At 42.3% G+C, this 17,295-nt stretch overlaps 1 protein-coding gene across 1 annotated transcript in view; it reads right to left on the bottom strand.

Moving 5' to 3' along the window:
- Nucleotides 1-17,295, bottom strand: part of LOC149367631 (DENN domain-containing protein 2D-like) — a 174,956-nt gene that overhangs the window by 131,334 nt on the left and 26,327 nt on the right. The window contains exon 2 of the mRNA XM_089575130.1: nt 1,361-1,432. Coding sequence (XP_089431256.1) covers nt 1,361-1,432 — 72 coding nt within the window. The remainder of the gene's footprint in view (nt 1-1,360; nt 1,433-17,295) is intronic.

Genomic DNA, 17,295 nt, shown 5'->3' with positions numbered 1-17,295 from the left:
CAATAGCTCATTCAACGAGCCTTGAGTGGGCGGAATTGAAAGGCCGAAGTGGTATTTTGACACGCGGTTCACAGCACCAGCATACAACATCGTCTTTAAAGTGAAATCGAATATCTAGCAATCCAATTTGGCCATCCAAGAGGAGGGCTGTGCCAGCACCTCCTCTGTCACCCTCTTTCAAAAAAGAGCTGACCTATTTGCCTATGCGTGAACGATAGCCACGGCTGTACAGAATGCGTATAAGAGTGAATTCTGTCACAATAAAAGCTGTTGTAGGTTCAGCACCCGTCCTTGTCGTCTCGTTTTTGTCCATGTCTTTCTTGCGCTGCTTTTTCTGAATGTCAATTGAGGCATTTGACTTTGTTGTTGATTTTGCATGACCACATTACAGGTTACATGCTTACAAACAGTGTGCTTACAAACAGTGTCGAAGTTTTCAGGAAAAACTTATGTTTACATTACAAACTTACATTACTTTACATTACATTACATTACATTACTAACTCCTTTAGTTTGAAAATTTTCAGTTATATTGTTGTGTGTTTTATGTAGTTTCATAATGTTATCTACTTTCTTCTCCATTTTTAGTAGCCAACATTAACGAGTGTTGCCACTCATTAGCTATGTTTCTCATACAATGTCAGTGCTTTCTGTTTAGTTCTTAGATTGTTACCCTCCGAGCCCCGGGGATAATCCCCTGTTCAAGCCTGTATTCAGTTTCGCCTGTCTTTTTGTATATGTTGTTTTTTTGTATTATTTATCCCACTTTCCCGAAATACTTTGCCATAACATTAGCCTCTGTTAATTTTTTTTGTCTCTGTTACATTCTTTGGAACTGTTTGTTATGTATGTTGCACTGTTTTGTTTTTTTTTCCACTGCATCACTCTCCCTCTGTAATGCCCTCTGGGCCAAGAGGGTAACTTGAAATAAATAAATAAATAAATACTGTTATGTCTAATCAAGTAGTATTCATTGTTTTTTTATATGCTGCTGAGTAAGCCTACTTTTGTTTATTTCAGTCGCAGGGACCCTACAATATTTATAATGGCTACAACATTTTCCTATTCATCTTTTTCTGAAATATTTTTTTCACACATGCAAAGCCATTTTTTCTTGGCATCCGTATTGACTAGTTCCAATGTTCCCACACCCCTAGTATTCACTAAAAGCAGGCACCAAGCATGCCGGAATATCCAGGCACGAGCTTCCTGCTGCAGTGCAGAAGTAGCACAAGGACACAAGGGTGCACAGGTGCCATGCCATTCACCTTGCTCAGTTCCAAAGTCCAGCCGTTATAAGTCAGACCGGTGTGTGCATGGCAGAGAGAGAACAGTGCACCAGCAAGAGAAAAACACTCACCTGTGAGGTCACGCCTCGCCGCGCTCTGGGAGACAAAGGCCCACCTTGGGCTACACCGGAGATGGGAGAACTCTGGAAAAGGCAGGCAGGCAGTCAGCAGTCAGCAGCAGCAGCAGAGAAAACACAATCACGACCACAAAAACCATGCAGTGTTTGCTCTCCTTCCGCCCCCGCAACAATGCTGAAGGCAGGCTTCACTTTTTACTTTCTCAGCGCATGCATCACCATGGGCATCCGGAAGAGGGGGGGGGGGGGGGGGGGGGGGGGGGGGGGTTGGCCCCCCCGCCCATTCTCCACCACCCTGGAATTATGGATATTGTTTGCGCAGTAGTAGAAAACAACTACACAGCTTAATTAGCATGCTTAGGTGATATTAAGTTATCACATTTTGCTTATTGAGTTCAATTCTTTGTTCATTAATAAATTCCAATGTTTGTTCTCCGAGCCTAGCACTAACTTGCTGTTTCTAATTTTTGTTTCATGTGCGCAGTTTAGACAACAAATAGTTCCTTTTTGGTGCTAACCTACCGCCTCCCTCATACCCGGCTATCTGGTGCCCCCCCGCCCCCCAAAAAAAAGTTCTGTGGACGCCCTTGTGCATCACTCAAGAAAAAGCCTTCTCCACTGCTTCCATTGCAGCCTAACCACACAGGACAAAGCCCACTCCCACATTCCATGTAATTAAACATGCATATATTCACCATGGCATGAACCGTGTGTCAAAAAGGTCCAAGATACTTTTGCTACGCCATTAAAACTGTGCTCGCTTGACCCTTGTGCAGGAGAGCCGGACTTGCTCCAAACGGTTGAAATGTCACTAAATTTCATTCTGAGCGCAATTTTACCATCTCTGCACATGTGAGACAAAGACAAAGGACGCACAACCACTTGCAACCACAAGCTGCACAGAAACTTGTTGCACTCATCTCTCAGTCTGCAGCAAGCAGTGCAGTTGTTCTTGCGACCTACAATTCCAGCTATGCACGGCAAAGCAGCCTCCTATTTGGCGGGGCCAAGGGCCTTTTTTTGCCCTCCAACACTCTGACAGAAGGAGCTCCAAGAAGAGGCACACAACGTACACACTACTGTAGCAAACAATAGCGTCCTGCCCTAAAGGAGGAAAACAAATCCTTAAAAGCATTCTCTTCTGACTCAGATGCACTAAAGGAGTTGGTCTCTCACTGTCAACTAGGGCTCAATCGCTTGGATCAATATTCTAGAACCTAAAAGTCAAAAATGCCTAGCCAGCCAGGGTCCAAAAAGGAAACTTTTCCAGATATTATTGAGAAGAATATTCCAGAGAACTGAGAAGAGTATAGCTTAAAAGAACGTCTCGCTGGGCAAGTTGGTAACTGTTCATCTTTCGTTACAGGCGCGAAAAAAGACACAACACAAGGCTCAAAGACGGGACAAAGACAAACGAAAGACGGGAAGCGCTATAATCTAAAACAAACTATTATTATTTGTTTCTCGACATAACCAAAGCCTTTGATACAGTTTGCCATGACATATTACTTTCCAAATTATATCTTACTGGTTTTAGGAGCCCCTTCTATACTCTACTTCAAAACTATCTCACCAAAAGGTCACAAATCATTGTTATAGGTACCAAATACTATAGCAGCAAACTATCCCTTGGTTGGTTTGGTTTATTAGGGTTTAACGTTCCTTAGGCTATGAGGGACGCTGTAGTGAAGGACTCCGGAAATTTTCACCACCTGGGGTTCTTTAACGTGCACTGGCATCGCACAGCACACAGGCCTCTAGAATTTCGCCTCCATCAAAATTCGGCCACTGCGGCAGGGATCGAACTCGTGTCTTTCGGGTCAGCAGCCGAGCGCCAAAATTATCCCTTGGTGCCGGTGTCCCTCAAGGGTCACTTTTATCGCCTCTTCTCTTCAACATATTTGTGAACGATTTCATTTCAGTAATCCGAAAAGGTAAAGTGTATCAGTATGCGGATGATATCATCTTTCTAACACCATCATCATCAGCAGCAGCCTGACTACGCCCACTGCAGGGCAAAGGCCTCTCCCATGTCTCTGCAATTAACCCTGTCCTTTGCTAGTTGTGGCCACTGTATCCCCGCAAACTTCTTAACCTCATCCGCCCACCTAACTTTCTGCCGTCCCCTGCTACGTTTGCTTTCTCTTGGAATCCACTCCGTTAACCTTGAGGACCAGCGGTTATCTTGCCTTCGCATTACATGCCCTGCCCAAGCCCACTTGATTTCTTCCTCTTGATTTCGACTAGGATGTCATTAACCCGCATTTGTTCCCTCACCCACTCCGCCCGCTTCCGATCTCTTAACGTTACACCTAACATTTTCGTTTCCATGGCTCGCTGTGTTGTCCTTAACTTAAGCTGGACCCTCTTTGTTAGCCTCCAAGTTTCTGCCCCATAGGTGAGTACCGGTAGGTTACAGCTGTTGTATACTTTTCTCTTCAGGGATATTGGTAAGCTACCATTCATGATCTGAGAGAACCTGCCATATGCGCTCCACCCCATTCTTATTCTTCTAGTTATTTCCCTCCCATGATCCGGATCTCCGGTCACTACCTGCCCTAAGTAGACATATTCTCTTACTACTTCCAGCACCTCGCTACCAATTGCGAACTGCTGTTCCCTTGCAAGGCTATTGAACATTACTTTGGTTTTCTGCAAGTTAATTTTTAGCCCCAACGTTATGCTCTGCCTGTCTAACTCATTGATCATGCTTTGCAGTTCATGTCCTGAGTGACTTAGCAAGGCAATGTCATCAGCGAATTGCAAATTACGTAGGTTTTCTCCATTAACTGAAGATGTTTCTGTTAAGTTATTCGCAGACGACTGTGTTGTGTTTAAACAAATTTCATCCGAATATGACCACAGCTCTGTACAAAAAGCAGTTTTTGCCATTGAAGAATGGTGCCTGAAATGAACTATGGAACTCAATAGTGCAAAAAACTGTTGTCTTACATATAACTAGAAAAAAGCCCCCAGTTTGCTGCCTTACCTTCTTCGCGGTAATGATTTTGGAAGGTAAGAAATATAAATATTTAGGTGTAACACTCCACAGTAAGTTAAAATGGTCGTCACACATTACTAATATTTTTACAGCTGCATGGCGAAAGCTATGGGTTTTACGAAGAAAGCTAAAAACTGCCCCGGAACACATGAAAAAATTGGCTTATGAAACTGGTGTGCGGTCTTTACTTGAATATTCTTCAGTCATGTGGGACCCGTACATGAACAAGGACATAATGGTCCTTGAAAAAGTCATTAGGAAAGTGGTTAGGTTTATATACGAAAAATACAAAAGGGAAGACGTCCTCATGCTTTGGTTTGGTTTATTGGTTCATTAAGGTTTAATGTCCCAAAGCAACTCAGGCTATGAGGGACGCCGTAGTGAAGGGCTGCGGAAATCTCGACCACCTGGGGTTCTTTAACGTGCACTGACATCGCACAGCACACGGGCCTCTAGAATTTCGCCTTCACCGAAACTCGGCTGCCACGGCCAGGATCGAACCCATGTCTTTCGGTTCAGCAGCCGAGCACCATAACCACTGAGCCACCACGGTGGGGCCATCCTCGTGCTTTGCCGTTTCTTAATCACATCTTTAGTCTCCTCAGATAGCTTCCCTGTATCTTGTCGAACCATCCTACTGCCTACTTTTAAGGCACACTCCGTAATGATAGCTGTGAGATGATCGTTCATTGTTTCAAAATTACGGTCGTCATCTTCAGTCAAAGCGGAAAATGTGTTCTGCAGAAAAATCCTGAATTCCTCCATTTTCCCACTTAATGCCAACTCATTAATGAACTTCCGCTTCACTAATTTCCTCCGTTCTCATTTCAAATTTAAGCTAATACGAGACCTTACCATTCCGTGGTCGCTACAACGGACCTTTCCGAGGATCTCCACATCCTCTACGATGCCAGGCTGAGCGCACAGTATGAAGTCTATTTCACTTTTAGTCTCGCCATTGGGGCTCTTCCATGTCCACTTCCTGTTTGCTCGCTTGCGGAAGAAGGTATTCATGATCCGTAAAATTATATCTATCTTCGAACTCTACAAATAATTCTCCTCTGCTATTCCTAGAACCTAGTCACCTACCGCCTGTTCTTCAGCTTTCTTCTTGCCTACCTACCAATTGAAGTCGCCCATCAGTACAGCGTACTGTGATTTTACTTTGGTCATCGCCGATTCCACGTCTTCATGGAAGGTTTCAACGATCTGGTCGTCATGGCTTGATGTAGGCGCGTAGGCCTGCACCACCTTCAGCTTATACCTCTTATTAAGCCTAATTACGGTAGCTGCCACCCTCTCGTTAATACTATGAAACTCCTCTATGTTGCCAGCTATATCCTGATTGATGTGGAATCCCACATCTAGTTCTTGTCTGTCTGCTAATCCACGATTACACAGTATGTGGCCACCCTTTAGTACTGTATCTTTCTAACAAAGCATGTTAATTACAAAAAGGGAGTTGAATATCTGCAGCAATCGGTGCATCAAGCTACAGTCCATTTTTTTTTTTTTTAAAACAACCTTACCATCAATCAAAACAAGACAAAAATTATGCTCCGAAAATCCCCTGAAGGTTGGAACCACAGACATTCCAATGTATCTTCATACCCAAGAGTGCATATCCTTCAACAGGGTGAGCTCACGGGCTAGGTGGTTATTCATAATAATTTTTTCAACAGTGCATGCTACACAAGGACACAAGACGAGGAAACACACACACGAGCGCTGACTGCAACTTTATTTGAGAAAAGGCGCCAACCTCTACATATATACCCTCAAGGAACCGCCAACTAGGGTAAAACCTAAAATCACTGCACGTGTCAAGCCACAAGCAAGAAAAAATATTCAAGAGTTAAGCATACAATACAAGGGTGACCAAGACCGCAAAAAAGAAGAAAGATTACAAGAAGCAGCGAGAAGAAATTATTTCACTTGCTTTTTTTTTTGCGTAACAAACAGTGGGCAGAAATCGTTTTTAAAAGTGGTAAAAGCACAAATCGCGGTAACTAAGCATGATGATGACCGAGGCGAAAAAACATCTGAAGTGCATGAGGGCCAACGACTAACACGGCTAAAAAAGTGGTGCCAAATGAGATGTAAAAAGTGCTAACGCGAAGACTAAAAGAGATAAAACAGAGGTACAAAAAGGAGGGTAAAAGCAAAAGTAAAAACGAAGGAAGAAGTACCGGAAAAAACCAGGTCAAAATCACATAAAACCAGACAGGAACGCTATCTCTTTGTTTGACAGAGAAACAGAAGGCGTACTAACGCATTCACTCTTGAGGTTACAAATCTTGGCTGCTTCACGTATGCTGGGCCTTTGAGCCAAGGGGCAAAAAACCCATCCTGGCATATGATTCCGCGCACTCAAAGTTAGTAAAAAGAAATATTGTACAGTCTACTCTGAACAACGCCTTAACAAAAACATGCAAGCATAAGCTAGAAGAAAGCTTTTCAGCTCAGGTGTGCAGGCTGGAGAACTCAGGTTATCCACAAGAAGTACTCACTTCTGTGGCGAAAAAGATGTTCCGAAGCATTCAGCGCACGAATACTAACGCTTCAGCCGACGTTCGGCAGCGAAATAAAAAGGTCGCCGTTGTTCCATATATGCACACAATATCGCATAACCTTAAAAAAATAGGAAAAAAGGCAGGTGTTGATGTCGTTTTCTCGGCCCCCCAGCGCCTTTCCAGACTGTGCCGGAGAATCAATGCAAAGACAAAAATTAACTCCGGTTGTACCATGCGGCACAGAGATCCCTTGGTCACGTGCGCTGAGGGTGTAGTCTACTCGATCCCTCTTTCTTGTGGGAAGGCGTGCATCGGCCAAACAGGCCGATGTATTAATGAAAGATTAATGGAGCATCATAGGGATCTATCTGGTTCATCACTCAGGAACTTGCCAGTGCACTGCAAGAATTGCAAACTTAAACTAGGTTCTAATGAACAATGCACCCCTATGTTCAAAAGAACAACCATTCTGAAGAAGTGCCCCTACCAGCTGACTCGCGAAATAATAGAAGCAGCCAAGATTTGTAACCTCAAGAGTGAATGCGTTAGTACGCCTTCTGTTTCTCTGTCAAACAAAGAGATAGCGTTCCTGTCTGGTTTTATGTGATTTTGACCTGGTTTTTTCCGGTACTTCTTCCTTCGTTTTTACTTTTGCTTTTACCCTCCTTTTTGTACCTCTGTTTTATCTCTTTTAGTCTTCGCGTTAGCACTTTTTACATCTCATTTGGCACCACTTTTTTAGCCGTGTTAGTCGTTGGCCCTCATGCACTTCAGATGTTTTTTCGCCTCGGTCATCATCATGCTTAGTTACCGCGATTTGTGCTTTTACCACTTTTAAAAACGATTTCTGCCCACTGTTTGTTACGCAAAAAAAGGGCAAGTGAAATAATTTCTTCTCGCTGCTTCTTGTAATCTTTCTTCTTTTTTGCGGTCTTGGTCACCCTTGTATTGTATGCTTAACTCTTGAATATTTTTTCTTGCTTGTGGCTTGACACGTGCAGTGATTTTAGGTTTTACCCTAGTGGGCGGTTCCTTGAGGGTATATATGTAGGGGTTGGCGCCTTTTCTCAAATAAAGTTGCAGTCAGCGCTCGTGTGCGTGTTTCCTCGTCTTGTGTCCTTGTGTAGCATGCGCTGTTGAAAAAATTAATATCCTCCAAGCACACTTCTGTCGAAAATACAAGCTCAATCAAGTATCTCGGCATTCATTTCGATAGTGACTTGTTGTGGCATAATCATGGGGCGCAGGTACGTTCGAAATGAAGACCTGTTGCATGTTTATTCCGACATTATCGACAGAAATGGCATTGCTTCTACTTAAAGAACAGACAGTTCAAAATTTAGATTCTGGTCTTTTTACTCTTGGTCTCTTCATTGACTTCAGTAAAGCCTTTGACTCCCTCAACCATAATGTTTTGTTAGGTAAGTTATCACAGCATGGAATACGGGGCAGGCCCCTTAATTTAATTAAATCATACCTGAAAGACGGAGTCCATTGCATCCGTATACACAATGTTGAATCATCTCTGCTGCCCCTACAAACCAGAGTATTGCAAAGTAGTGTATTAGGCCCGCTATTATTTAATCTAGATATTAATGATATAGTTCTTATTAATAAATCAGCTAAATGGTTTATATATGCTGGTGACAGTAGCATTCTTTATAAAGGTGCAGATCCAAACGATTTAGTTTTGCAGTGCAACCGAACGCTGGTCCCAGTCTAACTGCATAATAATCAATCCCACTAAGACTCATGTTTTACTACTTAGACCAAGAAATAAAGTTTCCACACTCCACAATAAGATCACTTATAAGAATAAAGATATAACAATAGTAGATGAGCGTAAGGTTCTTGGCGTTACTTTAATTCTCACCTAAACTGCGATCACCACATTAATCACGTCCGCAAGAAGCTGTCTGCTGTTGCAGCAGGCACTCTGTCCTGCTGCAGGAATCTGACTCCCGAAAGAGTTAAACTCCTGTTGTACCAAGCGTTATTTGTACCCCACATAAACTATTGCAGTCTCGGATGGAGCTCAACAACAAAAAGAAATACAGATAAAATTAATGTGCTCCAGAAGAAAGTTTTGAGCTATGTAGCTAGTGCTGGAATACACGCATCTACAAATAACCTATTTCCAAAGTATGCGATCCTTCGTTTCCAGCACAGTTATGAATATCAACTCTTAAATCGGCTTTATTAATCATCTGCTGAGTCTGCAAATTTTCTTAAAACTGCTGCAGCATTACAAGAGCGAACAACAGATGTACTGACTAGAAATCCCCCACACTGGCTAGTTCTCTATTTCCACACCCAAAGCAAGTTTCACTCATTAAAGCACAATGTTCCACCACTTCTAAACAAATATCCACAAGGGTTCTTTCCATCTAAGAAAGAATTTAAAAATTATTTCTGTAACCTCAACTGAACTCCTACGTTTAACCCTGATTTGTTCGTGGCGTGCCTCAGTTTTAATTAATTATCCTTTGGCCGTGTGCTTCCATGTCAACAAATGATTTGTCTTTTTATTGTCTCACTGTTTGTTCCATGTGTATGTATGCTTTTGAAACCTGCTTCATTACCCATGTATTGTCAATGTGACTTCTGATGAGCGCAGTTCCTTTTGTTAATCTATGTCGACTGCTGTCTCGTAAGGCGGCCCCTGGACCTTCGTCAAGTTGCTCTGTGCAACTTTCACCCCGGGGGACCATTCAGAGTTTGTATTTGTACCGCTCTGGAAAACAAATGAATTGAATTGTATTGAATTAAAAGCTTGGTGCTGTTTCACACTAAAAAAAATTACAGTACATTCCCATGCATACAGCACCTTATAATCGGAGATTTTTTAATCACTCGCAGTTTGTAAATAATGTATGTGCTATTGACTGGTCATCTGTATATTTATCTACCTGCGCTAATGGCAGCTATAGCCAATTTGTTGAACTTTGCACAGAAGCAATGACGTCTGCGACCACCTCTTACTCTGTTACTGCTAAGCACAAAACCCCACGAAATCCTTGGGTATCGAACTCGGTCTTACTCTGCATTAAAAAGAAATACAATATGTATAGAAAACTAAAAAAACAACCCTTTAATGCATCATTAAGACGCCGGCATTCTGAGTACTCAAGAATTTTAAACAATGTGCCCTTTGCTGCAAAAAAAGCCTACTTCAGTGATCAGGTCCATTTTAATGGAAAGGATTCAAAGAAAAACTGGAGCATCGTGAACAAATACCTTGGCAGAGAAAGAAAGCAACAACTGCCTGATAAAGCAGCATACAATGGCACAACACATACATCACCAGAGGATATCTGTGCAGCTTTCAGCGATTACTTTTCATCAATAGAAAATGTAAATCCCACGGAACCCTGTGCCACATGCCTCGTTCGACCAACTCGCTCATTTTATCGTTTTCCTACAGATTGTGATGAGGTAAAGCCAGCAATAACCGGCATGCGTGGCATTGATAACATTTCAGCCCAAAGTGCTCAACTGGTGACAGAAATAATATACCACCTGACAACACTGTACAACCTAACAACACTGAAGTGTGCCGCCGCATCGCCACTAAAAATTACACATGCAAACAGTAATAGTTTCAGAAATGATCTAAACGAGACACTGTGCTCAAGAAAGCCAGAGAAGAACCCCAACAAGCAACCTGGGTCACTCTGACACACACTTTGTGTCCGTCTCTGAAGAAGAAGCTCATGGAAATGGCTCTAAAAAAAGACAAGAAATGGCCACATCTTAGTCACGCCAGTGGTTCGCATCAGTTGAGTCAACAGATTATATGAGCTCCATGGTCCTATTGGCAATCCCCCAGTGATTAGTCACGGCTTCCCAGTTCTTTGTGCCTGCTGATGTTTGTAGGGTTTTTGTAAACTTACGTCATTGTGATAAAAAAAAAAGGCGTCATTCTTTTATCTTCATCAGAATGAGACAAAGAGGATGCGATAACCTAGTATCTTATCCTGTTGGACATAATTACATGGCTTGAGACATGGTACCAAAGTGAACACGAACCACTCATCATGCCGCAGTGTAGCTCACTAATCACTCTCAACAAAAAAGGGGGTGGTGCAGGACACAGCACAAGAATGAACGGAACACAAGGACGACAGGATGAACTAACAACGTTTACTTCAAACAGGGGCACATCAGGCCACACGGCCAAGTTTGGAAGCGGACTGCACGGAACAAACAAAAATAAAGACAAAAACCCAGCTTTAAAGAAAACATGTTACACACCCCAAGCCAGCTAAAATCCTAACAGGGTGAAGCTCTGTCTCCTGCGAGCATGGAAACAAACCAACTTGCCCGACAACAAGCACCGCTTCAGTGGTGCAACTAGGAATCCTGTAGGTGTTCAGTAGTTCCCAACCTAACCAAAATACTTACCCAAGTTTAGGCAGAACATTTTTTTCCTGTGCTGTCTCTCAGGTGGCAGCATTTCTAATTTTTTTTTTACTTTTTTAACATGGGTAATTGAGAAAAAACCTCACTTCCTTCTTCACGGTGACATCAACATAGACTACTCTACGTCCTGAACTCAGCAACGTCAAATAGACAGTTTAATAGACAATAATGGTTTCATTATTAAAGTCGATGACCCAACGCATCTGCTGTGATCGACCCCAACCTCAACAGATGCTTTCATCATAAATGTATGTGAGAAGTCAGTTGAGTCTGGCATCTTTTTAGTGCGGAAATTGGTGACTGCCTGCCAATTTTTTACTGCGCATCTCAGCATGACACAAAACCATGTAAAACTGCTCACGAAGAACAACAGTGTATCAATGAGAGCACTTTGGCATGGTTTCAATCTAGACTTGAACAAATAAATTGGAGTCCTGTATACGAGATTTCAGATCCTGATAAAGCAAACTATCTATTTATATCAGAAAAACAGTGTACACCGAATGTTTCCCACATTGAAACACGGGAAAAGCGAAGAATACTCGCAGCTATGGATTAATGGAGAATGCTTAAAAATGATAAAATGCAAGAACTACTTGTATAAACTGTTTCGTCAAGAACAGATATGGAGATGGCCTAATTATATTTAAGGCATGTAGAAATAAGGTGACATTACTTCTCCACGAGGTAAAAAGAATACTTTCCCCAATTTATTTAACAAAAAACATCCTGAAAAGAAATGACAAAGTATGTAAACAAATTTATTAATCCATCCAAGCGCACATGTTTCGATATTCATGTAGATACGATGGCTGCTAAAATTTCAAGAACTGTTGGCATCCCATCAAAGTTTCGGTAGTTTTTTCCACACTGCAGAATTCATTGCCTTCCAGTGTTGTTTCTTAGCTTGGGGCACAGCCACTATCTCCAACATTACAAAAATTCATATACTGTAAGAAATAAAAAGGCGGTTGATGTAATTAACATTCCACGTGGTGCACACACTAAACCTGTCGTTGAGGCACTAACACGCTGCACCTATTAGGCAATTGCCCTTTTGCATAAAAGGCACAAATTGAACATTAATCAAGGCATTGAGTCTGTCGATAATCTGCCTAAACTAACATATAAAAAATGCACCAGCAATACGCGTACTATAGACAACTGCCTGTGCAGCAAAGGCAGCACTAGGCTAGGAGAAGCTCCTTTCGGGGTGCCTGCCAAGTGCCACTACTGCGCCGTTACCACGGCAACCAGTAGCATGGCAACCACGGCACTGAAGCCGTGCACTGTGCATGCCCAGCTGGGATATAAGCGATGCTGCTCACCACGGAAGAAGGAGAGCGGCAGTACAGGCTGCGTGAAATTGAGTCTTCCCATCCGGAAGTCGTCACATGGTGCACGGACGGCCGACAGCGTGAGAACGAGAGGAACGCCTCGCAAAGAGACTCCGCCAAGCTGCTGAACGACAACAACGTACGGCGTGTCGCTTGCTCTCGCTACGTATGTCCTGGCCCAGCTGAGCTAAGCCAGTGCCAGTTTTTAGCATAGTACTGCCAGTGTTGGCGGGCACCTGAAAACAGCTGAATCATCTGTGGTGATAAGCTAGTTGAATAATTTTTAGCAATTAACTTTTTAGCTACTAGACTTAGGAGACTGGTAGCAGTTCTAGATCTGTAGCCGTTAGTTACTGATAGCAATATCATTTTTTAGAATTTCAAATACGCTGTTGCCCTTGGCGCTGTGGTTCTACAGAATTTTAAGGCGCAAGCCTTTAACGGCTCATACTTGCAGTGATCGGAAGCCTTAACTCGGGAACTATAAATGATAGGAGAAGAAGAATGGTCGTTTCAGACAGAGGAGGAAAAAATGAACCTAGAAGCCAAGTTTGACCACTGTAACGGGATTAGTTATTTGATGATAGTCAAAGATGTCAAAAATCACGTCGAGATAGCATGGATGTCGATATAAGCCACGGGAACGGTGTGACGTCACATCCATCGGAAGTCATCACAGCATAGTGAAAATTATAACAATATGGGCGGAAAAACGCCGGATTTCTATCAAATGAGATTGAAAAATGTGCAATTAAGCTATGTATATCCTGGCCTAGCTGAGCTAAGCCACTGCGAATTTTTTACCTCAGAGAAAAACTATGGAAGACAAATGCCATTGCGTACTTCGTCGTTAATTCTAAAAAACAATGCCAAGCTGTAACTGGCATAGAATTCAGACCTCTCCTTCCATTTTTCCCACAGAGTTCATTGTATATGCATTAGCAACTTTTATGTTTTTGTCACACTATCCTAAATTCTACAGCTAAACGAGGTTGAAGATTGCTATGGTGCCTTCCTCTTGATTTGAACACTTGATGGTACGTCCCAATTAAAGCTTCGAAAATGTGTAAAGTTAAATAACATGTTCTTTTCTGTTATAAACTTGTTGGTAGGCATAACATACACTGGTTTCAGGTTCTGTGCTCATTGAAGCTACTGTAGGGGGCAGGGACCCTAGGCCAAGCGGAGCCTAGGCTTTTTGTTCCCATCTATGATGTGAAATAAATCTCACGGATTGTTTATTTACTTATTCAAATATTTAAATTGGAGAATTTGGCTGCAGTGTATGGCGGTGCAAACAAAAGCAATGTGAACCGTGAACAGTAATCAAAAACAGCAATGCCGTTAAGATCACTGCGGAAGAGCTGTATGACGAGTGAGCTCATAAAACCGGTGACATGAAACACTTTCTGAAAATGCAAAGGACAACAAGAAAAAGAACAGTCATGGCACAAATTCATTTATGTTTTAAGAGCAGCCAGAAAGCTGCTGTCATTTAAAATAGCTATCGTTTGGTAGACTGTTCCATTAACTTATGCCCGTTACATGGGCACTTTCGATCTGAATGAATTCTTGAACGAAGCATCCCATGCTGCATGGGCATTTGCAATGCTCACTGAGAAGTTGCCCTATGAGTGATGCCAGATGTCGTGGTTATGGGCACAACACCCAGAGATAGCATTCCCTTTCCAATGGCACAAGTCAGACCTGCTATCAGTCGATGAGAAGAGTGCACTATCATAGATTTTAATCACTTATCACCTTGCTTTTCTTTATACAGCTCAGTGGTGACGAGTGTCAATCACGGTGTAAGAATACATCTGGGTGCTGGCACTGCACTCGCAACCAGATCTTGTTTGCTGCTCCTAGCGCTTCTATCGAACGCGGACAGATGGCGCCACACGAGCTGGGCAGTCGTAATGCAGGTGTTGCACAATCGTTTGGTGCCGCGGCGTGTACGTCCGCTTTGTTCCCTTCGGCAAGGCGCAGGAGGATAGAAACTGCTGTCGGCACTGAATAATTTCAGGCTACTTTGTGCTTTACTTGATGGGACTGGATGAATAGATGGAACAGGAGCTAGGACACAGCCCTGCAATCTTTCCAAGGTCGTTATCAAAATGCGTTCATTGCAAAGATTTTTTTTGTTCATCCACAAGAATGCTGAGAGCATAGTTAACTATGCTGATTCTTAAATACACATGGTCAGCCGCAACGCGCACGCTCCCACATTTGGGCCAAATAACCTGCGCGTACATTGCTTGAGCAGTGTAATGAGCGTTTCCGCAATTCGCCTGCATCAGCAATATTGCCTCCGCAGCCAGGAATAGAACCTGTGCTCTTGTGCTGCGTTGCGTCGAAGATGTTGAGATGAGCCCGGGTCCCGACAAATATGATCAAGTCCCGACAAATATGATCAAGTCCTTGATGCTTTGAAAAATGCTGCATCACCACAAGATAAATTTCAAAAAGAATTACCATGTAAAATGAAGACTGTGGCAATCGGCGTATTGACAGTTATCGAAAAGCAAATTTCCCCGAGATAGCCCAGGCACTTGAATCCTATGTCGATGTGTACGAAACATTGTCTGATTCACTCAGCATGATGAGCTGTGGCGCACACTGACAGCCAAACTTTTTGATTTGCGTGAGCGATATGTGCCGTCATGGGTGATGACAAAACGTCGCAGCAAAAGCAAGCCATGGCTTACAAAAGCGCTGCGCAGAGTCGCTGAAAAGAGGCAACAATTATATGCGCGCTTCAAAAGAAATCCGTCGCAAGATAACATGGATCAGTTAAAAAAGATTACAAAAGATATGAATGCTTCGGTCAAAGAGGCTAAATTTATCTACTTTCAGTCTTTCGACATGCGTATCCAGGATCGCCCTAAAGAATTTTGGCAGTACATAAAAAAAACAGAAAGGATGAATTGTCTATCCCACCACTCGATCACAACGGAAGTATCGTTCATGATAATCTGGAGAAAGCCAAGTGCTTTAACACGTTTTTCAGCTCAGTGCTTTCTGCTAAGGACAGCAATAGCTCTGCCGGTTTTCGCCTGGCCTTGAACTGTACGGAACCTATGGAGAACATTGAATTTGATCAGCGAGGAATTGTGTCGCTCTTAGAACGCTTAAAAGATAACAGTGCCACCGGTCCGGACGGCTTACCCACGGTCCTGCTCTCTTCTTGCGCTTTTGCTTTGTCAAGGTACCTTCAAATTCTTTTCACAAAGTCATTACAGGATGGCTCTCTGCCTGATGAATGGAGGCTTGCTAATGTTGTACCTATACATAAATCGGGACCTAGGAATGTTGTTTCAAATTATCGAACAGTGTCCTTGACCAGTGTATTATGCAAAGTTTTAGAGCACGTGTTTTATACTAATATTATGAATCATCTTAGTATACATTCATTATTAAATACTAATCAGCATGGCTTTCGCAGTGGTTACTCGTGTGTCACCCAGCTTACCGAATTTGTACATGACTTGTCAAGTGCTTTGGATAAGGGATATTCTGTTGACTGTATTTTTCTAGATTTTAAGAAGGCCTTTGACGTCGTATCACATTCCTTGTTAATACAAAAATTATACTGGTACAACATAAATGAGAACGTTATTAGGTGGATAAAGGAATATTTGAGCTTTCGGCGTCAATGTGTTGTTGTCAACGGGAAACAGTCGCATGAGGTGGCTGTAACATCAGGGGTGCCCCAGGGATCCGTCTTGGGCCCATTACTGTTCATAATTTACATGAATGACATCTTTTCAGGTATTTCTTCATACATGCGTCTTTTTGCGGACGATTGTGTATTTTATAGAATTATTAACGATCAAAGTGACTGTGATGCAATACAACAGGATTTTTGTAAAGTGGCCGAGTGGTGTGAGAACTGGGGAATGCATATTAACTTACAAAAATCTGTACATATGTGTTTCACTAAAAAGAAGGCTCGCCATATTTTCACTTATAACATGAATAATAGCAGACTGCTTTCAGTGTTGGAATTTAAATATCTTGGTGTATATTTAACAAGTTCAATGTCTTGGCATCGTCACGAGGATTTCGTTACTGCCAAAGCCTGTTGCGTTTCAGGCTTCCTGCGACGTAACGCTAAACTTTTCCCCTTAAAGACTAAAGAACTGCTGTATAATACAAACGTTAGAAGCATACTTGAGTATGCTTGCACAGTCTGGGATCCGAAATCCTTTCTCAACGTTCAAAAGCTAGAAAGAGTTCAGAATTTGGCCGTTCGTTTTGTTTTCAATAACTATGGGCGATATTTTAGTGTAACGAGCGCGAAAAAATCTTTGGCTTGGGACTCCCTTCAAAAACGTAGGAAAGTTCTGCGTTTAAAATTATTTCATAACATATTTCATTCTAGAACTGGAATAGACAAAACCAAATATATGTAGCCAACCCTGATTACGTGTCTTTACGAAGAGATCATCCACTTAAAGTTAAAGAATACAGATGCCGGACTGACCTTTTTAAGATGTCTTTTTTCCCTAAAACGGTTTCGGAATGGAACAAGCTGCCCGAGGAAGTAGTGTCCATATTATCAAATGATTCATTTTCTTCCATGCTGTGACATTTTTTATGTACAATAATTCCGGGTTCTTTCTATCTCATTGTTATCTTTTTTTGTAACCACCT

This window comes from Amblyomma mixtum, chromosome 1 (genome assembly GCF_055824585.1).
Source record: "Amblyomma mixtum isolate Tamu chromosome 1, ASM5582458v1, whole genome shotgun sequence".
Classification (NCBI taxonomy): domain Eukaryota; kingdom Metazoa; phylum Arthropoda; class Arachnida; order Ixodida; family Ixodidae; genus Amblyomma; species Amblyomma mixtum.
This window is presented reverse-complemented; position numbering and strand designations above follow the sequence as displayed.